The sequence below is a fragment of the Trichosurus vulpecula genome, chromosome 2 (assembly GCF_011100635.1).
Source record: "Trichosurus vulpecula isolate mTriVul1 chromosome 2, mTriVul1.pri, whole genome shotgun sequence".
Classification (NCBI taxonomy): domain Eukaryota; kingdom Metazoa; phylum Chordata; class Mammalia; order Diprotodontia; family Phalangeridae; genus Trichosurus; species Trichosurus vulpecula.
Window position 1 is genome coordinate 7,827,432 of NC_050574.1, and position 26,742 is coordinate 7,854,173.

The 26,742-nt window shown below is 42.6% G+C and overlaps 1 protein-coding gene across 1 annotated transcript; it reads left to right on the top strand.

Annotated features, from left to right (window-relative positions):
* Window positions 1–91: 91 nt before the first annotated feature.
* Window positions 92–25,376, top strand: LOC118840004 (zinc finger protein 345-like). Its single transcript, XM_036747515.1, has 5 exons — window positions 92–226; window positions 4,267–4,376; window positions 6,942–7,027; window positions 14,359–14,485; window positions 20,240–25,376. The coding sequence occupies exons 3-5, from the start codon at window positions 6,995–6,997 to the stop codon at window positions 22,408–22,410; spliced, it is 2,331 nt and encodes a 776-aa protein (XP_036603410.1). The 5' UTR covers window positions 92–226; window positions 4,267–4,376; window positions 6,942–6,994; the 3' UTR covers window positions 22,411–25,376.
* Window positions 25,377–26,742: the final 1,366 nt, after the last annotated feature.

Sequence of the window (26,742 nt, forward strand, 5' to 3'; positions counted from 1 at the left end):
GCTGGCGGTGAACGCTCTGGAAGTGGAGGTTTAGGGAACCAATGAGCAGGCGGCACCTATGGATAAGGGGGCGGGACATCCTGTAAAAGCCGGCTAGCTTCCTGGTAAGGTCCCTGCCCTATGGTGGAGGGAGAAGAGACTAACAGGGGAGCAGGAGAGAAAGCGGACTGTGTCGGTCGCGTCCTGCTCCAGGAGCCGAGTGGGCCTGAGAGAAGGGGATCATTAGGTAAGTGAGGTACGACTTGTTTCCTTTTATTGCAGTAAATTTAACTAAGGGCACCCTACTTTGTTCCCTCAGCTCTGGGTCCTGGGGAAGGGACGTCAAAGCTCTCTTCCCGGCGGCAAAACCGATCGCGCCGTAAAATGGCCACGGAATTCAGAGCTCCGCCGCAGGCCATTTGTCCGGGTCCTCAGGAGGGTCCGGGCCGGGCAGTGTAGCCAGAGGACACGAGGCGCTTCTATGTAAGATCTGGAAGACCGAGGTTTTCCGGTTGTGTAAGAGGTGTCTTAGGGGCAAGACCCGGGTGTGGAGGCAGCCTGCCCCGGCCTGTAACCCCAGGGAGCTCCTGGAGTCCACCTGGGCCAAACAGTCTCTTAGAGGAGGCAGAGAGAGGGGCCATGTGTCCCCAGACAAGGCTCCCCATCAGGCAGGGGGATTATGTCTGAGCCTGTGTCGGGCTCAGCTCAACGTACCTGCAGGCCTTGGGCGGGGGAGGGAAGAAATCGGACTGCGGGGCTGGGGAGGGGCCTTCGCTTGTCGCCGAGAAGGCTGCAGACCTCTCACTGTGCCCACGTTGGCTCCGAAATGTTGAGGGAGATGCTGGGGATACGGGAATCCCGAGATCGAGATCCTGGGGCCAGGGCCTGGGATGAATTCTCCGACCATAGCACCCTTTAAGTCGAGGTGGCGAAAGTTCATAATTAGGCTTTACAGGGGCAAGTGTTCTTAGGGAACCTGTGGTCTAGTAGGGCACCCTGGTGATGATTATATAGTTACACCTTGGGAAGACAGGTGCCCAATATGCTAATTATGCGATGGGGGCCAGGTCAGGGCGTAATTAAGGACTGGTTCTTAAAGGAACATGCGCTTTGAGCATTTACTGCGCAGGCGTTGTGCCCAGAGTTCACTGGGAAATAGCTTTGGGGGCGGGGCCACATGGAGGCGTGGTTTTAGGCCTGAACGGTCACTAAGGCTGACCGGCAAATACCTAGGCTGCCCCATCAATTCCCAGTTAGACAAGGTCAGCGTAAGGGAGGACGCTCATGTCTGGCTCTAGGATACACGTGGTGGGTCAGTGAGTAGTAAATGTCTCCTTGACCCAGGACACGGCCAGGTCAGCCAGGGAACAGCTGGTTCAAACTAATACATTCTATAGGGGCAGCTGGCCACTGCGTCAGGAAGACAGGTAAATGGTTTTTTGGCTAGGGCATGCTGCCCTCGGCCTGGAGAGAAACGGCAGTGTTTTGAGGCCAGGGAGTGGCGTGATTTTGGAATTGGGGTCCAAGCACCCCATCACAACCCACTAAAAATGACTGAACTACAACTTTCAGCACTGAATCCACTGAAGTGCTAACAAAAAACATGAAACGCCCAGATCTCCCCCATCTTTAAAAGACCTTCACATAACCTTCTCATCCTTAAGCTATCCTCTTTCCTAATTTTCACAGGTAATTTCCAAGCAAAAAGCTCCCAGTACTGGAAAGTTTCTGCTTTTTCCACCCCCTGCTCCCTTCTCCACCTCCTGCAAATCATGCAGGCACCTAAAAGCAGCAGTATCCTTCTTTGTAAAGACCCTAGCCCATAGGTAGGAACGTGTGACCTTTGTTACTGAAAAATTAACAAGTATTTTTCGGTTTTTAAAATTATTCATAGTAGTTAAGATTTTTACAAAACATTGTACCTTTTTAAGTATACCTAATTGCAGTTTCTTGAATGAAGCCCTATTTGATAACGAAATTAATAACTTGAAAAGTTTCCCACCCCTGTCATTGCCCATTCATTGACTTTTTCCTGACTTCACTGTAGCAGTTGTTATTGTTTACCATCACTGTTAGAAACACACTTAGTCTAGGAATAAAAAATACTCATTGGAAAGCCAGAAAGGTTTTAATTTTATTTTATGTTTATTCTTTCCGAATAAATGGGTACGGTCACCTGAACGGAGTACAGGAGAGTACAAGGACTCAGACAGATGCCAGTCCTTTTCTTCACTCTCAGTTCGAATCTCCCACCTGGCTCTTCATTGGCCAAATGCAATCCCTTGAACTGGCCACCTCATATCCCCCTCAAACAGCTCATTAAGCATTTGAAATCTAGTTTCTGATAGGTCACAGCTCTGATTGGAACCAGTCACTTGGCTTACATTCTGCTAAAGCTGGGGTTGGGGGTGGAGTGGTGAGCTTTCAACCCTGTGGAAACAAAACTCCTTCCATCTGTTTCCCACAATTACTACATGTGGGAGAAACACTTGGCCTTGGAGATTCTCTCCTGTCTTGGTTCAACTCCTGCCTGTTGGCCTGATAACCAAGGTATCCGTAAGTCCTTCCTCTGATCTGACCTGGCCTCCTTTGCTCCCTGCCCACATCCTTCACCATGCAGGTAACTCCCTCAGTCCTGAGCCTGCTTTTTTATAGCTAACTCCATCATCTCCATGAAGGGAAGTACCTGGGTGGTGCAGTGGCTAGTGGTAGATCTCAGCTAGACCTGGATTCAGACCCTGCCTCAGATACCCATCAGCTGTGTCGGATCACTTGATCTCTTAGCCTCAGTTTTCTCATCTGTGTGTTCCAGACACTGCACTAGGGTGCAAAGGAGAAACAGTGTCTTGCTTTAAGCAAATTGAAGTGTTGGGGAATTCCTCAGCCCAGAGGTCCTAACACCCTCCTGGAGAAAAATCAATATAATAATAGCTGGCACTTAAATGGCCTGGCACTGTGAAGCACTTGACCAATGGTATCTCAGAGCAGCCTTTGCGGGGAGGTATCATTATACTCCCTATTTTATAATTGAGGAGAGTGAGACAAACAGGTCTAGTGACTTACCAAGAATCACACAGCCAGGAAGTATCTGAGGTCACATGAGAATTCACTTCTTCCTGACTCCAGGCCCAAGCCTCTCTCCCCTGTTCTACCTAGCTGGAATCCGTCCCTGAAGATAAAGTAGCATCAGCTCCCTGGCAGTCGCCCTGTGGGTAGCACCTCAAGGGAACAAGGGGAAACAGAGATGTACATAGGGTTTGACCCAACTTCAGTCTGTCTCGTAAAGCTGGGCAGCCACTTTGCTCATTGGAGTGTTTGGGTGATAGAGACAGGACATCAGGTGATGTGGATTTGGGGAGAAAGTTAACCTTGGTCCCAGGAGTAGGAAAGTTTATTTCAGTGGGTATGTTTTCCCTTGCCCAGAATGCCTGGTGGGGCCAGGGGATGTAGGTCTCTTAATTAATTCCTTCAGAACATCTTGATGGGGACTGGCCAGTTAGTGGAGGTCTCCTTGAAGATAGAATCAGTAGGAAAAAAAATACAGAGGAGGGTGGAGTTGTCTGTGGTGGGTGGGGGAAAGTGCCCTGGACCCCGGAGGACCCCACCCCGTTGGCTTTGTTGCCCTGCCCCCTCAGGACTTGTAATCAGGGGCTGGAGCAGTGTGGGGAGAAGGACATACCCCCCCAAGAAGGGCTTTATTTGGACATTTTGGTTTTGGATTGAAGGGATTATAATGTTATGTACTTTGTGTCTGTTCAAGGCCATGTGGCCTCCTAATGAGTTGTTATGTTATCTCTTTTGCAAATGTGATGTGTTTATTTTGTGGGGATTTTTTTTGTACTTAAGAAATGTTAATGTCTATGTAATGGATGCAAAAGATCTTGGGGCTCAATCTATTATTAATGTAGTTTTGTTTAATTTGAAGATCTTCCCATCCATTAATAGGCTCATGTGCCCTGCTTAAGTCACATGGAAGCCTAAGTTACATGAAGCCTGTGGTGGGAGGAGCTTGCTGAATGAATGAAACAGGAGGGGGTGGAGCAGAAAGAGCAGTTAGAGTTGTCTGACTCCAGCTTTGAAAAACCCAGATGTTAGTGCTTCTCTCTCTGGTGACTATGTGTATATTTTTTTGGTCAGTTGACTTGTGTTATTTTCTCTGCTTGTAATTTCTGTTTGTATTTTCTCTGAAGTTCAGGGTACTGACTTTTTCCCCTGAATTAAATGAATGATATATGTGTGTTTAATTAAATTAAGATTGTTAACCTCTTTTGAGTTGCTTTCCTTTAGAAAAGCATATCAAAGAACCTGTGCTAAGCAGCCCTCCTGTGTGCTGGTGTTATTGGCCTTATCCCTCTACAGCAGCTTCAAGTAGCAACATTGTTGCTACAACATCTAAGGTAACTGTTTCTGGAGAGAAGCTATTTCCCCGAAATTCAGTTTATTTCTTCCACATTAGCAACCTAGAAGCCATTCCTGACTCTTTACTCTGTCTTGGCTCCCTTTGCTAATAGCATATTATGCGCTAAAGCTTTTTGTTTATCCTTTTATTTTGTCTAAGACTGAAAGTGGTATATTATCATCTCCAAGTATTACAGTTTTACTATCTATTTTTGCTTTTCATTTTTTTCTTTCAAGAGCTGTCTGTCCCTCTCCCTTCCACTATTTTGCTGAACCACATTGGAATACTGGCTACAGGAAGAATTCTCTCTTTTGGGGCCAAGTAAACAAAACTGTCCATATGAGCCATTGCCACTCAAAGGACCTGTCTAGGAACTTAACTGGTTTGACTTCACTAATTTAATAGGCATTGAGGGGGAGGGGAATCTACACTGAAGGTAACAGATCTCTACAGGTCTAAGGTTAAGTCCTCCCCACATCACTTCCACTCAGTAAATTCCAGTGGCTCCCATAATATCTGTGTGCAATTACAGATGCATGTGTTTGCTACTTCAGAGCTCTCACACCAGGCCCCAGCGACTTCTACTTCTCCAAGTTGGTTACACACAGTTCCTCTTAGCATAGCACTGAGCTGCCAAACTGGCCTTTTGGCTTCTCCTCCTTTGTGATGCTCCATCCCAGGCTCTGTCTTTATCCTAGTGGTTCCCATGGTTAGAATCCCATTGTTAGCATGCTCTAAATCCCTGAGTTCCCTTGAAAAGCTCTAAAAAAGCTCTTAATTGTCAAGTGAGGAGTAAGTTTTACCACCAAGCCAAGCGGGTATATAGATATATATATGTAAATATGTGAATATGTAAATTTGTATGTAGATATATGCGTATGTATGTACATATGTATACTCCTTTTGGCTTTATTTTTCATCCCCAAAATTTCGCTCTCCATTTGAGGAAATGAGAGCCGAGGTGATATCCCCTCTGTTCCTGTACCTGGAGAATGAGTGTCAGTCTATGCCCTAAGGCCTCACTGCCTAGCCCAGCAACATTTTCTGCCATGAAGGCCCTCCCTGCCCACCCCTCCCCATTGTCAGATAAGTCCTAGGAAGCCGGGATCAGTCTTTACTTTTGTTAAAAAAAAAATGCCAGAAGCTTCATTAAGGATTCTGTGCTGGGGTATTGTGCTCACCCCACCCCCAACAGCTATCCCAGGTCAGCTCTTTTTTGGCCTCCTTCCTAATTTCCTGCCATCCTTGTGCCCTAGAACCAACATGTCCTGCTTCCTGCACCTCTTCCTTACCATTAGAACCCAGATTTTGATGGGTGAAAAGAGAAACAGTAGGGTTTCCCAGGAGATAGATTTCAGTTGTTTAATCAGGTAACAGCCAAACCCCTATGCTTAGAGGCAGATGTGGAGTTTTATATCCGTAGATAAAGTTTATAACGTGATCTGTAACATGACTTGGGACCCAGGGATCCTGATGTCCTGGTCTCAGATCCTCCCTAGGATCCAGCTATCTTCCAGTGAAAGAAGATCTCTTGGGAAATAAAAACAAGACAGAGGGAACAGCCCTTCAGTGTTAGGATTGGGGTATGGAAGGTCAGGAATGGAGGTCAGTCAAGGGGGTGAATGTCTCCATTTTGGAGGAGAGTTAAGTGGGAGTGGGCAGGTCTGGGTCCAGGCTGTAGAGAAGAAAGGGGGAACTATGGGGGGAGTGAAGCAAGGGAAAGGAATGGCTAGGAGAACCAGGAGGGATACAAGATAGGCATATCCTTGTGGGGAATAAGATGAGTGTAGAGTCCCAGAGCAGGGTAAGGGAGGGCGAGAGGTGGTAGAGAAATCGGGGAGGGGAGCTCAGAGATGACCAGCATTGTGGTTGGTGGCCCTGGTGTAATTCTCTCCCTAGGTTGAAGTTTGGAAGCCTGGGAGCTGGGCAGGAGAGAAGAGGAGTCAATCTATAGGATGGACAGCAGGACTGGGCAGGACTCTGGGGTTTAGGAAACCCAGCCAGAACAGGTTGGCTGGGAACAGAAGTCCTAGGAGCTGAGATCTCTCTGCCTTCTTCTTTGGGATCTAAGGTCTCTCTGCCTTCTTCCTTAGGAGCTAAAGTCTCTGTGCATCCTTCCCTCAGAACAGAGATCTCTCTACTTTCTTTGGTATCTAAGGACTCTCTGCCTTCTTCCTTGGTATCTAAGGTCTCTGCCTTCTTCCTTTGGAGCTAAGGTCTCACTGCATTCTTCCTTCAGAACAGAGAATTCTCCATGTTCTCTGGAGCTGAGGTCTTTCTCTGCCTTTCTTCCTTGGAGCTGGGGTCTGACTTCCTGGGAGCTGAGATCTCTTGGACTTCTTCCCTTGGAGTTGAGTTCAAGAGGGTGTCAAGGTCTCTTCCTCTTCAGAAGAAGTTCACTTCCAAAGGTGACCCTCTCCTGAGGTGGAATCTCTCCCCTGAGGGCAAGGCAGAGCCTTAGTGACTGCTCTGAAAGATCACCTTCTGTCACTCCAGGATGGACCCTAGGAAGAGAAGGTAAAGTCAGTGTCTCTCCCATACTTAGGTTCTTCTCTCTCCCCAGGCCCTGCTTCCTGAAGACCAAAGCCTATTGCTAGGTGAGAGAGACCAAAGAGAATGGCCCCTGGGAGCCAAAGACTGTCATCCCAGGTGAGTGCAGTCCATCTGTAGACCTGAGCACCATCAACAAAAGTGGAATCACAAAGAGTCAAGGAAGCTTTATTCTGCTAGACTTAAGTTGTCCTTTGCAGTGCTGTCAGCAGAGCAGAAATTGTCCTCATTTTGCTCATTTCCTCCTGCCTCAGGCCACACAAGCCTTCCCAGGTCTCTGAATTCCTCTCATTTGCCATTTCTTAGTTCAAGTCAATAAGCATTTAGAAAGTGGTTCCTTTGTGCCAAGCACTATGCTAACATGATGGTTGTGAAAAGAAAGTTTAAAAAATGACAGTCTTTGCTGTCCGTGAGCTTACATTCTAACTGGGAAAAAACAAATCAGCATCTGTGTCCAAACGAGCTCTGTATAGTATGGATGGGAGACACTATGAGAGGGAGGGGATGAAGAACAGCTTGTTCTCAGAAGGTGAGATGTTACCTAAGATGTGAAGGAAGCCAGGAGGCCCAGGTGAGGGGAGAAGACATTCCAAGCATGAGAGACAGCCATTGTGAAGGCACAGGGTCAGGGGTAGAGGGTCTTGGTCAAGGATCAGCCAGGAGGCCAGTGTCCCTGGGGGTCAGAGAGAAGGGGGGGACCAAGGTGTGAGAAGACTGGAAAGGGTTGAGGGACTGGTTACATGGTGTCTGCTGTGTGCCAGGAACCATATAAATATTATTTCCTTTGATCCTATTGTGAGAAATGTCAGGGTCCTTGCCAGGGACAGACAGAATAAGGGAACACAGATTACACACAGACAGTAAACTGTTCTTTCTTTATTTACTCAAGAGTATGACACACTCACTGACAGACATGTGTGTCTCACAGTTCCACAAAGGACTTAGAGACAGGCTCTCCTCCTAAGGTACATGACCCATCCTTAGGGTAGGATCACTGAGGTCTTGTAGGCAGGCAGGCTTACAAAGAAGTTTTGGGTAAAATCAAGTTAGGGGACAGAGAGAGGGAAAGGTAGATTTTCAGGAAAAGAAATAAAATGTGAATTTAGAGTTAGAGTTAGAAAGGTCTGTTACAAAGTTCCTTTGTTTTCTTTTGTTTTTGAATGCTTTTCAGCACTGAGATAATCAAGTACCTTTGATGAGTCTTGCCTTTCAAATGTGATGGCAAGCAAAGTGGGACCTTTTGTTGTCTTTTGTTTTTTAGTGCTTCTCAGCGCTGAGGCAATTGGGTGTCTTTGAGCCTTGCCTTTGTTTGAGTCAAGAGTCATTGATTGGAAACAATGTATATGATGTGGTGCTAGTGATTAAAGATCTTTCCCACATCCTTTTGCTAGGTAACCTTAAACACCTGAGCCCTCAGGGCCCTGAACAAGGTATATGAGCTCTGAGGTTGGCGGTTTGCTTTTGGGGGTACACTCATTGGAAGAGTGTTGGTGATGAGACTCTGGATAGCTGTTGAAACCTCCCCCCCCATCCCCACCTTGAAAAACCCAGATATTGGTGCCTCTCTCTGGTAACTATGTATATAATGTCCTGGTCAAACAGCTAGAGACCTGTCTGTTGATTTTTGTGTGTTATTTGCTCTGTTTATATAATGTCTGCTTGTAATTCCTGTTTGTATTTGCTCTGAAGTTCAGGGTGCTGACTTTTTCCCCTGAACTAAGTGAATGTCATATGTATATTAAATTAAAGTGTGATTGTTAACCCCTTAAAATTGCTTTCCTTCGAAAAACAGGTCAAAGAACCGGTGCTAGCAGCCCTCTTGTTGCTCTTTCACCTTCACAGCAGTTGCTAGCAACATTGTTGTTACATAGGCCCATGCCTTCTTCTCTACTCATATTCCTAGTCTCCGTCAGCTGCAATGCCATGGCCATGGGAATGACCCCTCTTCTGCTTTGACCTTCTCCTAGTCCACCAACTTCCATCCCAAGGTTCACATTGTACCTGTGGCAAAATGCAAAATACTGGTTCCCACTGAGAGGTCCTCTTCCCTCATCTGTCCACCAACTCCAATTCTCCCTACTTCATACTATTTTGGTTCTGAGTCCCTTCTGCTTCTGAGTAGAAAGACTGCCATTAATAGAACTATGGCAGCAGACTAATCCAAACGAGTGAGCCCTATATTTTGAGCACCTGGCAACAAATGTAACTGAGTGTGTCTTAAACTAAATTATGATGTGCTCTTCTCTAAAGTCACATGGATACTTGTGATGTTTTACCCTCTATCAGAGGATTATACCTTCATGAAAAATAATCTTAAAATTCGGTATTAAGGCCATATGTGCAGAAATTATAAAGATAAGAATGAAGAACATCACTGAATCCAAATGACTCTTTCCTGGTATCTGAATGAAATCAGTCAGGGGTGGGGAACCTGCGGCCTTCTGGGTCCATAAGTGCAGCCTTTTGACTGAATCCAAATTTTACAGAACAAGTTTGTCAGATTGGGCTATTAAAGCAAAAATGCTAAGTTTGCCGAGAGCCCTTTCAGGAAAGGAACATTGAAAGCCAAGTTGTGTAAAGGGTTAAGGAGTAGGGGGCAGAGCCAAGATGGCAGCTGGAAAGCAGGGACTTGCTTAAGCTACCCCCCCCAGGTCCCTCCAAACACCTATAAAAATGGCTCTAAACAAATTCTAGAGCTGCAGAACCCATGAAATAGCAAAAGGAAGCTGGGCTCCATCCCAGGATACCCTGGTTGGTCACTGGGAACGGTCTATTGCACTGTGCTGGGTGCAGAGCAGAGCACAGCGTGGGCTGCGCCCAGACCAACCAGACCCGGGAGCCAGGCAGAACAGGCAAAGTGCCCTGAATCAGTGAGCTGTGGCAGTTACCAGACTTCTCAATCCACAAGTGCCAAAGACAACAGAGAAGGTTAATGGGAAAAGCTGCTGGGGCAGAGTGAAAGGAGTTCGCCCGGTAAGGCACTGACCAGGGGGTGGCACTGACCAGGGGGTGGCGGAGGTGGTGCAGCTCTGAGGCTGCTTCCATAGCTACACCTGCAGTTCCCTCTGGCCCCAGGCCCACCTGCTGGGAGGAATTAAGGGGCGGATTAGAGCTGGAGTGGAAAGCCTGCTTTGCCCTGTCTGGATCTGGGGTGCAATCCTGCTTGGCAGTTCTTGGGGGAGAAGGTGCGCTGGTGTGGCAGAGCTTGCTGTGTAGCTCTGAAAATGGCGCAGCCCCTCAAGCTTTGGACAAAGTACTCTGTACTCTACAAGCAGTCATACCCTGACAAAAAGCTCAAGGATCAAGTAGTTGGCTGGCTACATGGACAGGCAACGGAAACAGACTCAGATTCAGACTCAGACTTTGGAATCTTTCTTTGGTGACAAAGAAGACCAAAACATGCATCCAGAAGAAGTCAACAAAGTCAAATAGCCTATATCAAAAGCCTCCAAGAAAAATATGAATTGCTCTCAGGCCATGGAAGAGCTCAAAAAGGATTTGGAAAAGCAAGTAAGAGAAGTAGAGGAAAAATGGGGAAGAGATATGACAGTGATGCGAGAAAACCATGAAAAACAAGTCAATGAATTGCTAAAGGAGACCCCAAAAAATACTGAAGAAAACAACACCTTAAAAAATAGACTAACTCAAATGGCAAAAGAGCTCCAAAAAGCCAATGAGCAGAAGAATACCTTGAAAGGCAGAATTAGCCAATTGGAAAAGGAGGTCCAAAGACCACTGAAGAAAATACTATCTTAAAAATTAGAATGGAGCAAGTGGAAGCTAGTGACTTTATGAAAAATCAAGATATTATATAAAAAAGAACCAAATTAATGAAAAAATGGAAGACAATGTGAAATATCTCACTGACCTGGAAAATAGATCCAGGAGAGATAATTTAAAAATCATTGGACTACCTGAAAGCCATGATCAAAAAAAGAGCCTAGACATCATCTTTCAAGAAATTATCAAGGAAAACTGCCCTGATATTCTAGAGGCTTAGGGTAAAATAGAAATTGAAAGAATCCACCAATCAACTCTTGAAAAGAAACTCCTGGGAATATTGTTGCCAAATTCCAGAGCTCCCAGGTCAAGGAGAAAATGCTGCAGGCAGCCAGAAAGAAACAGTTAGAGTATTGAGGAAACACAATCAGGATAGCAAAAGTTCTAGCAGCTTCTACATTAAGGGATTGAAGGGCTTAGAATATGATATTCTGGAGGTCAATGGAGCTGGGATTAAAACCAAGAATCACCTACCCAGCAAAACTGAGTATAATGCTCCAAGACAAATTTTTTTTGTCTATTTTATTGAAAATCCTTTTCAAGCTTTCTCAATGAAAAGTCTAGAGCTGAATAGAAAATTTGGCTTTCAACCACAAGAATCAAGAGAAGCATGAAAAGGTAAACAAGAAAGAGAAATCATAAGGGACTTACTAAAGTTGAACTGTTTTGTTTATATCCCTACATGGAAAAGTGATGTTTATAATTCATGAGACCTTTCTCAGTATTAGGGTAGTTGAAGGGAATATACATATATATAGACAGAGGGTACTGGGTGAGTTGCATATGAAGGGATGATATCTAAAGAATAAAATCAAATTAACGGGTGAAAGAGGAATATATTGAGAGAGGGAGAAAGGGAGAGATAGAATGAGGTAAATTATCTCACATAAAAATGGCAAAAAAAAAAGTTCTTTTGGAAGGGAAGAGGGGGCAGGTGAGGGGGAATGAGTGAATCTTGTTCTCATGGGATTTGACTTGAGGAGGGAATAACATACACACTCAATTGGGTATCTTACCCCACAGGAAAGAAGGAGGAAGGGGATAAAAAAGGCGAGACGCTAGAAGGGAGGGCAGATGGGGGAGGAGGTAATCAAAAGCAAACATTTTTGAAAAGGGGCAGGATCAAGGGAGAAAATTGAATAAAAGGGGACAGGATAGGAGGGAGCAAAATATATTCTTTCACAACATGAGTATTGTGGAAGGGTTTTGCATAATGATACACATGGGGCCTATGTTGAATTGCTTGCCTTCTTAGGGAGGATGGTTGGGGAAGGAAGAGGGGAGAGAATTTGGAACTCAAAGTTTTAAAAGCAGATGTTCAAAAAAAAAAAGTTGTTTTTGCATGCCACTGAGAAATAAGATATACAGGTAATGGGGCATAGAAATCTATCTTGCCCTACAAGAAAGTAAGGGAAAAGGGGATGGGGGGAATGGGGTGACAGAAGGGAGGGCTGACTAGGGAACAGGGCAATCAGAATATATGCCATCTTGGAGTCATGGAGAGGGTAGAAATGGGGAGAAAATTGGTAATTCAGAATCTTGTGCAAATCAAAACTGAAAACTAAAAATATTAGATAATTTAAAAAAGAAAAACAAAGAAAGCACTTAACAAAAAAAAATAGAAAGGGTTAAGGAGTGGGTAGAGGGCATGATGGTGGCCCAGTGGGGAGAGTACAGGGCTTGGGATCAGGAAGGCTCCTGTGAATGAGTTCAAATTTGGCCTCAGACACTTACTAGCTGTGTAATCCTGGGTCACTTAAGTCACTTAAGTGTTTGCCTCAGCTCATCATTTTTAAAATGAGCATGAGCAGGAAATGGCAAACCACTCCTGTATCTGCTTAGAAAACCTCAAATGCGATCTAGAAAAGTCAGATACAACTGAAACAACTGAATAATGCCATGCACTGTATTAAGGCCTGGGGAGTCAAACAGAAAAGAAAGAATGGCCTGTCTTCCTAGAGTACACTTTCCATGGGAAGACAGCACATCAAAGGAAGAGATTTTAGGCAAAAGACACTGGGACGTGGTGGCAAGGTCAGTGAGAAGTTTCAAAGTAGTGCCTCAAGGTACAAATGTGCCAATGTGGAGATATGGGAGCTGACCCTCTTCTTATGTAGTTTTTTGGAGTACATGAGCTCACCCCATTGTGGGGGAGAGAGAATGTGGGAGGATGTGGAAAGAAAGAGATGTGCAAGAGCTTCTGAGAAGAATGAGTTAGGGATTTCAAAAATGAATTATCAATGAAGAAAAGTATGGCCTTCCTATAGTGATTGTTCACATTATGAATGAATAGAATGCAATGAAGAGTCATGACTCAGAGCACCCAGTGAAAAGAAAAAAAATTGTAAATTATGGGGAATCTAAAAAAAAATCAGAAAAAGACTAAAAATTCTTTAATTGCTCACAAGTTCAGTAATAGAAATAAAGGAAGCTATAAGTGAAATATAGAAATACAAGATAAATCAGATATTTTAAATGAAATCATAATCATAAAAAGGTGAAGATTTTAATCTACCAGAGAGAGAATTGCTCCACAATAATACAACTTCTTAAACAGTGAATCATACCATTGTGCTAGAAATGAAAAGCATCAAATGCCAAGTGCCTTGGCTAAATGCATGTTTTGCATGTAGCAGTTTGGAAAAATAGATGAGCCCTCCCAAGCATCAAAGGATTTGAACAAGTGGCCACTTTCTGATATGATCCTCCATCAGTCAGCCTCTTGATTCATTCTTTTGACTCCCTAAATCCCCAGTGTTGTAGAGTTGTAGCGGCGTGTTGAAATAATTTACTTTTCATGAATTGTCAATGTCTTTCTTATACATTAGCTTAATCTCTAAACCCACTGGATAAAATTTTACATTTTTAATGAAGGAAGGAACCCTCCTTTCTTTACATAGTTACTTTTATTTCTCTATCATTAAATATTAAAATGAATGAATGCTTTCCATGAACAATTGAAACTAATCATAAAGCAAACACAGAATATGTTTGATTATGACTCGTCATACCCGGTGTCACATCAGCCCTTCATTATGAGAATAGAGAACTCTTCTTTGGCTGGAATCAGTCTCGTTCCACTCAGTTGAGGTCAGATTAGGAGTAATCTCTCTTTAGAATTCTTTTCATACTTTTCTCTACTTTGTATTTTATTACAAACTTTGAGCAGATTTACTTGATAATTTCTTCTTTCTCTCTTCAGAGATCACTGTTACACTGTTTCCTTTTCTCCCAGAACATACAGCATTTACCAAGTTCTCACAAAATGTTCATAGAGTATTCTTACTATGTCACTTGGGACACAGGAGGAATTTCCCATGACCTCACTATCTCCTCCACAGATTCTTGTGCGTCACTAATAGAACACATATCTTGTCCCTAATTCCATCAGAAGAATTGTATAGTAAGACATTTTTCTGCCTTTTATTATTCCATCATGTTTCTCACTTCAAATGTAAAATGCTTTTGTCCATATTCAATTGGGTTCTTGATAATTGATTTCAGGTGTTGGTTGTAACACTCATAAAGGTTATGAATTTTAGGTAAATCCCTTCTCTGGGCTTCAGTTTCCTCTGCTAAGTTGAAGAGGATTGGACTAGGTGAATTCTGGAGTCTCTCAGCTCTAAATCATGTGACTTTTGATGGTTTAGGAGTTGATGACATTCAAGGATGTGGCTGTGGATTTCACCCAGGAGGAGTGGGGCCTCTTGAATCATTCCCAGAAAGAGCTGTACAAGGAGGTGATGCTGGAGAATGTCCAGAACCTGCTGTCTCTGGGTAAGGACCATTTCCCCTCCTCTCTTGATGTTAATTGTGAAGCCAAAATTTTCACAAGTGGCAGAGAATGAATCCATATTCTGGTGCATCTCGGCTTCAAAAGCTTCGTTGAGTTGCACAGTTTTCTGTGTGCACCAACTCTCCATCCACTTTGGTCTTGTGTTGTCACATTTTCAAGTTAAAAAATTTACCACCAATCAAGTGTCTGACCTTGATGCCATATTCCTCCTCTGTGAAGATGTCTGACAACCTCACTGAAAATGTTATGCTAAAAAGAATAGGAAGGGATTCTGGCAAGGTGGCAGAATAGGACAGGAATTACTTGGTTATCTAAGAATCTCCTTTTTTTTTCTAAGCACTTTTGAAAAAATTAATTTTTTTAAATTTATTTTGTATTTTTAGTTTACGACACTCAATTCCACAAGTTTTTGAGTTCCAAATTCTCTCTCCCTCCCTCTACTCCTCCCAAGATGGCATGTAATCTGATATAGGTTATACATATACCTTCACATTAAACTTATTGACATAAAGTTGTAATGGAAAATTATAACCCATGGAATGAATCATCAGAAAGAAGAAACAAAACCAAAAAATAAGGAAAAAAAAGCAAATACTTTGCCTCAGTCTGCATTCAGACGCCATTATTCTTTCTCTGAATGTGCATAGCTTTTTCCATCATGAGTCTATTCGAGCTATCTTTGAACCTTGCATTGCTAAGAAGAGCCAAGTCTATGAAAGTTAGTCCTTATAGATGCTGTGTGTCTGTAATCATATATAACATTCTCCTGGTTCTGCTCCTTGTTTCCTATAGCACAGTAGTATTCCATTATACTCATATACCACAACTCTTTTAGCCCTTCCTCAATTGATGTGCATCCCCTTGATTTCCTCTTCTTTGCCACCAAAAAAGTATCAAGTCAGTACTAAAACTCTGGTAGTGGCTAAGAAATAGAAAGATCAATGGAATAGTGTATACATACAGCACCAAATAAATATAATAACCTGGTATTTGAGAGGTGCAAATAATATTTTGGGATAAGAATTCATTATTTGGTACAACAAAATTGTTGGAAAAACTGTAAAGCAGTGTGTCTGAAACTGTATACACACACAAACGCACTGATACACACCCACAGAAACATACCTATTTGTATGTCATGGTAGCCAACTCTGAGGGGAGGGAGAAAAAAAGAAATTCATATGATAATTCTGTTCTAAATTTGAAAGGAATAGGAAGTTCATAGATTTGCAGTTTCATGTACAATCGTCTTTTTTTTTTTTACTACTATGTTATGGAAATGCTTGTTTCATTACATAAATTCAAAGAAAAAAATTTTAAAGTAATTTGTCAAAGACATGAAAATAGTTTAGTTCTGTGGTCTGTGAATTCCCATGATCTAAGATGGGTTATGATGGCAATGAGGGCAGGTAGTGCTGGAACCTTATTTTCATGGGATTAACAGAAGAGGAAATAGAATAAGTAAGCCTAATTTAGGAAAAGAAATTAAACCGGCCACAAATCCATAAATGAGCTTCCTGAGAAAAAAAGCATCAGGAGCAGATGGATTTGAAAGGGAATTTTGCCAAACATTAAAGATCAAGTAATTCCAATATTAATTAAATCGTTGATTTGAAAGCCAGAAATCAACAAAGTCAGAGCTTACATCAAAAGCCTCCAAGAAAAATATGAGTTGGTGTCAGACCATGGAAGAGCTCAAAAAGGATTTGAAAAAGCAAGTAAGAGAAGTAGAGGAAAAATTGGGAAGAGAAATGAGAGCGATGCAAGAAAACCATGAAAAACAAATCAACAACTTGCTAAAGAAGACCCAAAAAATTACTGAAGAAAATAACACCTTAAAGAATAGACTAACCCAAGTGGCAAAAGAGCTCCAAAAAGCCAATGAGGAGAAGAATGCCTTGAAAGGCAGAATTAGCCAAATGGAAAAGGAGGTCTAAAAGGCCAGTGAAGAAAATACCACCTTAAAAATTAGATTGGAGCAAGTGGAAGCTACTGACTTTATGAGAAACCAAGAAATTACAAAATAGAACCAAAGGAATGAAAAAATGAAAGACAATGTGAACTATCTCATTGGAAAAACCACCAACCTGGAGAATAGATATGAGATATCTTTCAAGAAATTATCAAGTGGAACTGCCCTGATATTCTAGAGGCTTAGGGTAAAATAGAAATTGAAAGAATCCACCAATCAACTCTTGAAAAAGATCCCAAAAAGAAACTCCTAGGAATATTGTTGCCAAATTCCAGAGCTCCCAGGTCAAGGAGAAAATACTGCAGGCAGCCAGAAAGAAACAGTTTGAGTATTGTGGAAACATAATCAGGATAACAAAAGATCTAGCAGCTTCTACATTAAGGGATTGAAGGGCTTGGAATATGATATTCTGGAGGTCACTGGAGCTGGGATTAAAACCAAAAATCACCTACCCAGCAAAACTGAGTATAATGCTCCAAGATAAATAAGGATTTTCAGTAAAATAGAGGACTTTCAAGCTTTCTCAATGGAAAGTCTAGAGCTGAATAGAAAATTTGGCTTTCAACCACAAGAATCAAGAGAAGCATGAAAAGGTAAACAAGAAAGAGAAATCATAAGGGACTTACTAAAGTTGAACTGTTTTGTTTATATTCCTACATGGAAAAGTGATGTTTATAATTCATGAGACCTTTCTCAGTATTAGGGTAGTTGAAGGGAATATACATATATATAGACAGAGGGTACTGGGTGAGTTGCATATGAAGGGATGATATCTAAAGAATAAAATCAAATTAATGGGTGAAAGAAGAATATATTGAGAGAGGGAGAAAGAGAGAAATAGAATGGAGTAAACTATCTCACATAAAAGTGGCAAGAAAAAGCAGTTCTTTTGGAAGGGAAGCGGGGCAGGTGAGGGGGAATGAGTGAATCTTGCTCTCATCAGATTTGCCTTGAGGGGAGAATAACATACACACTCAATTGGGTATCTTACCCCACAGGAAAGTAGGGGAAGGGGATAACAGAGGGGATGATAGAAGGGAGGGCAGATGGGGGAGGAGGTAATCAAAGAGACGCACTTTTGAAAAGGGACAGGGTTAAGGGAGAAAACTGAATAAAGGGGGACAGGATAGGATGGACAGAAATATAGTTAGTCTTTCACACCATGGCTATTGTGGAAGTGTTTTGCATATTGATACATGTGTGGCCTATGTTGAATTGCTTGCCTTCTTGGGGAGGGTGGGTTGGGGAGGGAAGAGGGGAGAGAATTTGGAACTCAAAGTTGCAAAAGTGGATGCTCAAAAAAAAAGTTGTTTTTGCATGCAACTAGGAAATAAGATATACAGGCATGTTTCAACAATCCGGCTAGCAGCTGTTGTGGGGGTGAAAGACCAACACAAACCCAACAACAAGCACACTACCAGCATGCTGCAAAAGCCCAGGTTTTTTTGATCTGCTTTACTAAGGAAAGCAACGTTAAGGGGTCAACAAGCTTTCTTTAATTCAGCGTACAAATACCATTCACTTAGTTCAGGGGAAAAAGCCAGCGCCCTGAACTTCAGAACAAATACAAACAAATTACAGGCATCACATGGACAGATAGACCAAATACAATTCATAGTTACCAACATCTAGGTTCAACCCGGGAGCTCATAACAAGGGCTGGCCCAGAGTCACATACACCACCATGGCTGTGGGCAAGAGCTCTGAAAAAGAGAAAGCCAACCCTTGGCTTTATATCTTTTTCAGGGTCAAGGGTGAGTCACACATGCAACTCACCCACGTGACCTAAGATTGTCACAAAGAGGCGGCTTAAACCCATGTGGTCTAAAAGCCTCTGATGTCCCAAACATGTCACTCAAACTCATGTGTAATTTAAGCCCTCCCCTGAGGCAAGGAGGACACCAAGGTCTCCCAGTTTAATCAGGGCACTTGGTTGAACTGAGTGCTAAGAGCCCATTTTGTTTACCAACACAAGGCAATGGGGTATAGAAATCTATCTTGCCCTACAAGAAAGTAAGGGGAAAGAGGATTGGGGGGGGGAGGGGTGACAGAAGGGAGGGCTGACTGCGGAATGGGGCAATCAGAATATATGCCATCTTGGAGTGGGGGGAGGGTAACAGTGGGGAGAAAATTGGTAACTCAAAATGTTGTGGAAATCAATGTTGAAAACTAAAAATATTAAATAAATTACTTTTTAGAAATCCTTGAGAGGATAGGTATTTTAGATTTTCCTTTAAATTGATAAAAAAAAATGCACTTACCTAAACACATCAACAAGCATTATTTGTATTGGGGTTAAACTAGAACCCTTGCCAGTAAGGTCAGGGGTGAAACAATGATGCCCACTCTCATTTAAATTATTCAATATTGTATTGCAAATACTATGAATAAAAACAGGAGAAGAAATAAAAGTAATCAGAGTAGGGAATGAGATAATAAACCTCACCTTTTTTTTGGATATGATGATATACTTGGAAAATCCCAAAGACTCAATCAAAAAGTTTTTTAAAGCAGTTAATACTTTGAGCAAAGTAGCGAGGTATAATTTAAACCTGTATAAATCATCACCATTCCTGTATTTCACCATCAGAGCCATGCAGGAAGAGATAGTAAGAGATACCCTAGTGAATAACTAGATGGTATATAATTCCTGGGAGTACAGCTGTGAAAACAAACTCAGGGACTGGTAGGCCCTGTAGAGTTTTCATTATTTCTTTATTAGGGTTTGCATTTCCCCATAATTTTCATCAAACCAGTTTGGATGTTTACAACTATTCTGACCCAGATGAGTAAATGTGATGCTGCACAGTAAATGTCTGAAAGTTTCTCACTTTTCTGCTGGAATGCTGCAAATCCTGTGTTAGTTCAGTTTAGTAACAAACTGTTCTCCCATGGAGAATCACTGTACCCTGTTGACATTAAGTCTGGTAGCCATCTTGCCTTGTGGCTGCTGCTGTTGTTGAATGTGAGTGTTTGGTTTGGAGTGAATGAGTCTGATGGGTCCAGCACTCTGGGATGGTACACATCCTTTGTCACTCTTGCAGCATTTCTGTCTCTTCTCCTTACAACAGTAGTCTTTTTAATGCCAGCGTTTGCTCCAAGAGTACACAAAGTTTATTGCGTTTGGATTGGTGATGAGAAGGTATATCAGCAAGGTAATAATCACAGTCTCAATGATAATTGTGAATATGCCTATGTTCTATATTGCAAAATATAAGATATTCTCTATATAGAAAGTGGAAGTAAAACATTTATTCAGACATCAGAGAACCAGATCCCAAAACCAATAAGTCCAAGCCATCCAGGCAGCAAGCAAATCCCCAAACCAGTAAGTCCACTTTGTTATAACAGCAAAGATCTTAAAACACTGTATCACAGCATGGAACCTTGCCATCCCATAATCTTCCCCCCTGTTGGGGCCCTCTCATAAACACTCACTCAAATCAGAGCTGCCTGCTTGTCTGTGTCCTTCACTCTGGAAGTTTTAACTTGCTCTCAGCATTTCCTGCTGCACCCTTTCTTGTTCTTCTCATTCAACAAACTCCTCCCACCAGATGTAACTTGGGTTTCCTGTGACATATGCAGGTCACATGGGGCTATTAATGGGTGGGAAAGATCTTCAAATTTATATTGCCAAAAAAAATTTTAATTACCGTTACAGAACATCATGAGCCATATAAGCATCCAGTTCCCATTGCTATTGCATATGCTTATATGTGTATATCTTTTGGTGTGTATATGTTTGATTGTTTGTTTTCTTCAGATTTAGAGACCAGGTTGGAAGTAAATGAGGTGACTAGAAATGGTGGAATTTTTCTGGAAAAATGTGACCTGCAAAGATTCATGAGCAATGGTGCCTGGGACTTCAAGTGGAGAGAAATTCATGACTCTGATATCAACTTAGATAAAAATCCAAAGAGTGAATATGAATTTGATGAAATTGGAAAGAGATTCAGTCAGTCTTGTATCCCAAATCACCGTAAGAAAATGACCTCAGGGAATGACTGTCTTCAGGAGACTGAAAATAGCAAATGCTTTACTGAAGAGAGAGAGCTTTTTCAGTCCCATGAGAAGGCTCCTGAAATGCCAGTGTATCCAGGTAATCAAGGGGAAATGGCCTTGAGCTGGAGTTCAGATCTCATTAGACATCAGAAAAGTGATACTGGAGAAATGGTTTCTGTAAGTAATAAAGGTGGGAAAACCATGAGTCAGAACTCTGAGCTCATTCCTCATCAGCAAATTCCCATTAGAAAGGAGCCTGATAAGTATAATGAATGGGAAGCAACCTCATTCTATCATTCATCTTTTCTTTGCCAGCCTAGATTTCACTGTGGAATGAAAAATTGTGCATGTCCTCAGTGTGGGAAAGCCTTTGGTTGTGACTCAGATCTTGATAAATCTCATAAAATTCATACTGGGGGGAAGTTTTATGAATGTCATGAATGTGGGAAGGCTTTTTGCCGCAGATCACTCATTCGCCATCAGAGAATCCATACTGGAGAGAAACTTATTGAATGTAATCAGTGTGGAAAAGCTTTCACACAGAGCTCCAGTCTTGCTGCCCATCAGAGAATCCACAGTGAAGAGAAACCTTATGAATGTAATCATTGTGGAAAGACCTTCACAGACAGGGGCAATCTTACTGTACATCAGAGGATTCACACTGGAGAGAAACCTTATGAGTGTAATCACTGTGGAAAGACTTTCACACAGAGCTCCAGTCTTGCTGCCCATCAGAGAATCCACAGTGGAGAGAAACCTTATGAATGTAATCACTGTGGAAAGGCTTTCACAGACAGGGGCAATCTTGCTGTACATCAGAGAATCCACACTGGAGAGAAACCATTTGAATGTAATCTATGTGGAAAGGCTTTGAGAGACAGAGGCAGTCTTGCTGCCCATCAGAGAATCCACACTGGAGAGAAACCGTTTGAATGCAACCACTGTGGAAAGACTTTCACACACAGGGGCAGTCTTTCTGCCCATCAGAGAATCCACACTGGAGAGAAACCTTATGAATGTAATCACTGTGGAAAGGCTTTCACAGACAAGGGCAGTCTTGCTACACATCAGACAGTTCACACTGGAGAGAAACCTTATGAATGTAATCAGTGTGGAAAGGCTTTCACAAGGAAGGAGAGTCTTGCTGCCCATCAGAGAATCCACAGTGGAGAGAAACCTTTTGAATGTAATCAATGTGACAAGAGTTGCAGAACAAGCTCCCAGCTTGCTAGACATCAGAGAATCCACACTGGAGAGAAACCTTATGAATGTAATCACTGTGGAAAGGCTTTTACAGAGAGCTCGCATCTTGCTACACATCAGAGAATCCACACTGGAGAGAAACCTTATGAATGTAATCAATGTGGAAAGGCTTTCAGAGACAGGGGCAGTCTTGCTGTACATCATAAAATCCACAGTGGAGAGAAACCTTTTGAATGTAATCAATGTGGAAAGACTTTCATAACGAGCTCCTATCTTGTTGCCCATCAGAGAATCCACACTGGAGAGAGACCTTTTGAATGTAATCAATGTGGAAAGACTTTCATAGAGAGGTACAATCTTGCTGCACATCAGAGAATCCATACTGGAGAGAGACCTTTTGAATGTAATCATTGTGGAAAGGCTTTCACAAACAGGAGCAAACTTGGTGCCCATCAGAGAATCCACACTGGAGAGAAACCTTATGAATGTAATCATTGTGGAAAAGCTTTCAGAGACAAGGGCAATCTTGCTGCCCATCAGAGAATCCACACTGGAGAGAAACCCTATGAATGTAATTTATGTGGAAAGGCTTTCAAAGACAGGGGCAGTCTTGCTGCCCATCAGAGAATCCACACTGGAGAGAAACCTTTTAAATGTAATCACTGTGGAAAGGCTTTCACGCAGAAGGGCAGTCTTACTGCACATCAGAGAATCCACGCTGGAGAGTAACCTTGTGAATGTGGAAAGGCTTTGACAACCAGGCAGAGTGGTGCTGTATATCAGAGAATCCACAGTGGAGAGAAACCTTAGGAATGTAATCATTGTGGAAGGGCTTTCACAAGCAGACAGAGTCTTGCTGCATATCAGAGAATCCACAGTGGAGAGAAACATTATGAATTTAATCATTGTGGAAAGGCTTTCAGGGACAAGGGCAATCTTGCTGCCCATCAGAGAATCCACACTGGAGAGAAACCTTTTAAATGCAATCACTGTGGCAAGGCTTTCACATAGAAGGGCAGTCTTACTCCACATCAGAGAATCCACGCTGGAGAGTAACCTTATGAATGTGGAAAGGCTTTCACAACCAGGCAGAGTCTTGCTGCATATCAGAGAATCCACAGTGGAAAGAAAGCTTTCGAATGTAATCAGTATGGAAAGACTTTCAAGAAAGAGCTCCCATCTTGCTGCTGATCAGAGAATCCACACTCATGCAAAACCTTATGAATGAAATCAGTGTTGAAAGGCTTTCAAAAGGAGGCAAGAGTCTTGCTCCAGGAGACCAGTGTCAGTGGATGGAAGAGGAAATATGGGGGAGAAAGGTGTAAGAATACTGGAAAGGTCAGAGAGGGCCAAGTTATGCGGGGTTTGGATTGCCAAACAGCATTTTGTATTTGCTCCTGGAAACAGGAAGCCACTGGAGTTTATTGAGTGGGAGAGGGGGAGTGACATGGTCAGACTTGCACTTTAGTAAAATGCCTTTGGGGCTGGACTGGAATGGGGAGAGACTTGAGGCAGGCAGATCCCCTCCCTCAGCAGCTATTGTAATACTCCAGGTTTGAGGTGATGGTGTTTTGTTAAAACCTGATTGAGAAACCTTAATATGGAGTATAAAGGTGAATGATTGCAATATATTATTATTTTGTAGGGAAGAAGAGGGCTTGGGTAATTGGGGAGGGAGCAGGCTACAGGACTTTGTTTCTTCCAAGGCACAGAAGAATAACTGAGATCTCTCTGGGGAGTCCTCAATCTGATTCATTCTGGCATTGGAGTGAATGGGTTATCAGATCCCCAAGGTTAGAGGAAGGAGTGTCTGCTTGGAGACCTTTCTGCATTATTGTGACGGGGTGATACCACTGAAAACAGGCCACCTAACTCAGGCTGGGTAAAGTGACCTTTGGACTTTCAGCCCTGCCCCTCACTTACCTTTTCCACACCTGGACTAAGAGGAGGCCAACCAAGCAGAGTGGAATCAAGTTTGAACTTGCCTGCTGTAAACTTCCCCCAAGATGGACATGTCCATTTTCCATGAATTACCATACCAGGCACATTCACTGGACACTAAGTAAGCTTGTTTGATGGAAGGAGCCTGCAGGGAGCCACAGTTTTGCTCACTCCTAGGTATGTTTGCTGGTGTTCCCTGGTGGACCTTGCTAATGTACACCGCTCCACCCCCGCTCCCCCCAGACTAGGCTAAACCTGCCTTGCAGTCACCAGGCCCTGCTAAAGATCCTGCTTCTGAGTTCACCTGTTTCTGGAAAAGATTGTCCATTCTTTTCCCCAATACCTCTCTGAACTTCACCTTTGTGGTTTTTCATGCATAAATCTCCCCTGCCCCTCCTGGGTTGTTGAGTTTTTGTATGACACTAGGGTCTGATGTTCTTCCTAATAAAACTTTTCTGTTTTCAACTCATCTGGGACGACTGCATTTTCAGGGATGGGCTTCACCTGGTTGAAAGAATACAACAACCTTTGTAAGGAAATTATAATTTTCATATTAATCAATATGATATGTCTAATCACTATAGTAATAATTTTGTTTTCTCAAGAGCTGCATCTCTGGCTTAGGAGTCAGCTCACAATGCAGCTTGAACTGATTAATCAAAACTATTGACTACTCACAATCGCCTGACCCTAAGTGAAGGGAATGAAAGATTGTAGAACCTGTTCCTGCCACAGAACTCTGGTTCTGTACTTTAGGGGAGGTGGTCACAACCCCCAAAGACTTGACTCCAGAATTGTTTTATTGTGGGACTTATTTATTTGTCATGGAAAACCACTAAAAATTGTAATGCACTCTTCCCCAGTTGTGATTTAAGTATATAACCTGTGCTTTTACTTCAGCTAAGAGAACAGTCTTTATTCTGAAACCGATTAATTAAACTACTTAATTATTGGCACTGCATTATCTAGGCCTCCTTTGTTTCGCTCTGAGCATTCTCAGGTTAGAGACTGACTTAGTAAAAATCCTGACACTGGTGTCACAAGTTTTTAAGGGGTGGAGGTAGGGTGAAGCTTTGAACTCATCAGTACAGGAAGAAGGGAGGCTGGAACATGTAGGCTGGATTCTCTAAATTTGTGCATGCTGTGTTTCCTTTGAGCTGTTTCTGGTGCCACTGGATTTTTCTTTCCTAGAAGTCTCAACTCACTCGACTGACAAATTCAGTGCTCCCAACTGTAGCTCCATTACAGGCCCCAGCCTCTAATCAAGCCCAACTTTTCATTGTGAGAAATGCTTCACAGCCCCTTTTGCTGAGCAGGATCACTTTGGTAAGGCCTGTGGGTTTTTTGTTTGGTGGTTGGTTTTTGGCACGCAGATTTGGCTTTGCATATGTCTTTTCACTTATGATGCAGAGCCAGCTATGGCCTGGGATTTTTCTCTTCTCTCTTTAATAAATGCTGAATGGGGTTTTATTTTTGCATGTGGTAAAAAAAATTTTTTTTGTGTAAGACTTGCTTTCACACTTGGTTTTATGTGCAGTTAAACAAGGTGAAATTAACTTTTTTTTATTCTGTGCTTAGTTAGAAATGTTTACTTCTATAATTCAACTGAATTGGGAGCAAAGTGTGGAATGCTTGTAATTGTGTACTTGTATTTTGTGTATTTGTGTTGTTCTATTCTCTTGCCGTGTGTTTGTGCATTCTGTTGTTTGGTTGTTGTCCCTTCTTGAGGAGAAATAAAATGACATCTTTATCCTAGAGTCCAGTTTCAATGTGTCTGGCTGTGTCTGATCAAACCAATATGAACCTGGAATGCTCAACCACAAGTTGGGCACAAGTAGTCCATGTGAACATGTAGGCTGGATTCTCTAAATTTGTGCATGCTGTGTTTCCTTTGAGCTGTTTCAATTCTGCTTTGTTCATAGAGCACAGCACCTTTTCTGATGTGGGCACTGTAGCAACAATCTACTACCAGCTGCTGTAGTGGTCTAAGACCCACCAACAACCAGCACACAGAAAGCTGCCAACACAGGTTCTTTGATCTGCTTTCCTAAGGAAAGTAACTTTAAAGGGTTAACAATCTCAATTTAATCAAACATACAAATATCACTCACAGTTCAGGGGGAAAAGAGCAGCCCCCTGAACTTCAAGGCAAATACAAACAGAAATCACAAATATCAACAGACAGACCTTGTCTGATTCAAATCACAATTCATAATTACCAGAGAAACACCAATATCTGGGTTGCAAAGCTGGGGGTTGCAGTTTGCAGCTTGCCTAGAGTCTCAACACTCCTTCCATAAGGGTGCCCCAAAAGTCATACACCAAGCTCTCCTCAATTATAACCTGGCTGGGTATGGAAAAGTTCCCCATCCCCAAGTATCACATCATGTACAAATAAGTGACTCCCAGTTGTCTCAGTGCTGAGAAATGCTCCAAGACGAAAAGCACAAAATCATTGAAGGCACTTATGAGAAGAAAAGCAAAAAGTCCCACTTTAATTACTATTATAAGCACTCCACGCTGAGCAGTCCTGTGCCACTTTCTCCCATGTCACACAGTCAATTCCAGAGTTCACAAGAGAGACCTTGAGAGTGTCCTGGTATTGCCTCTTCTAACCATCATGTGAATGCTTGCCCTTTGTTAGTTCTCCATAAAATAGTCTTTTTGGCAAGCATGTGTTTTGCATTCAAACAACATGACCAGCCCATCGGAGTTGCACTCTCTGAAGGAGACTTTAAATGCTTGGCAGTTTAGTTTGAGAAAGTCCTCAGTGTCTGGTATCTTTTCCTGCCAGGTGATCTTCAGAATCTTCCTAAGACAATTCAAATGGAAGCAAATCAGTTTCCTGGCATGGCTTTAGTAAACTGTCCAGGTTTCACAGGCATACAACAATGAGGTCAGCACAATGGCTCTGTAGACCTTTTAGTTGGGTACTCAGTCTAATACCCCTTCTCTCCCATACTTTCCTTCAGAGCCTCCCAAGGACTGAGCTAGCTCTGGCAATGCATGCGTCAACCTCATTGTCAGTGTGTACATCACTGGAAAGTACACTACCAAAGTGAGTTAACTTATCCATAGCATTGAAAACTTCTCCATTTGCTGTAACTGAAGGTTCCATTT

What these genes read in the sequence shown, in the direction of transcription:
- LOC118840004 (XM_036747515.1), top strand. Translation starts at nt 6,995, where the DNA reads ATGGCCCCTGGGAGCCAAAGACTGTCATCCCAG. An exon ending in GCCAAAGACTGTCATCCCAG is followed by an intron (nt 7,028 to 14,358) that starts GTGAGTGCAGTC and finishes TTGATGGTTTAG; the next exon opens with GAGTTGATGACATTCAAGGA. An exon ending in CCAGAACCTGCTGTCTCTGG is followed by an intron (nt 14,486 to 20,239) that starts GTAAGGACCATT and finishes TGTTTTCTTCAG; the next exon opens with ATTTAGAGACCAGGTTGGAA.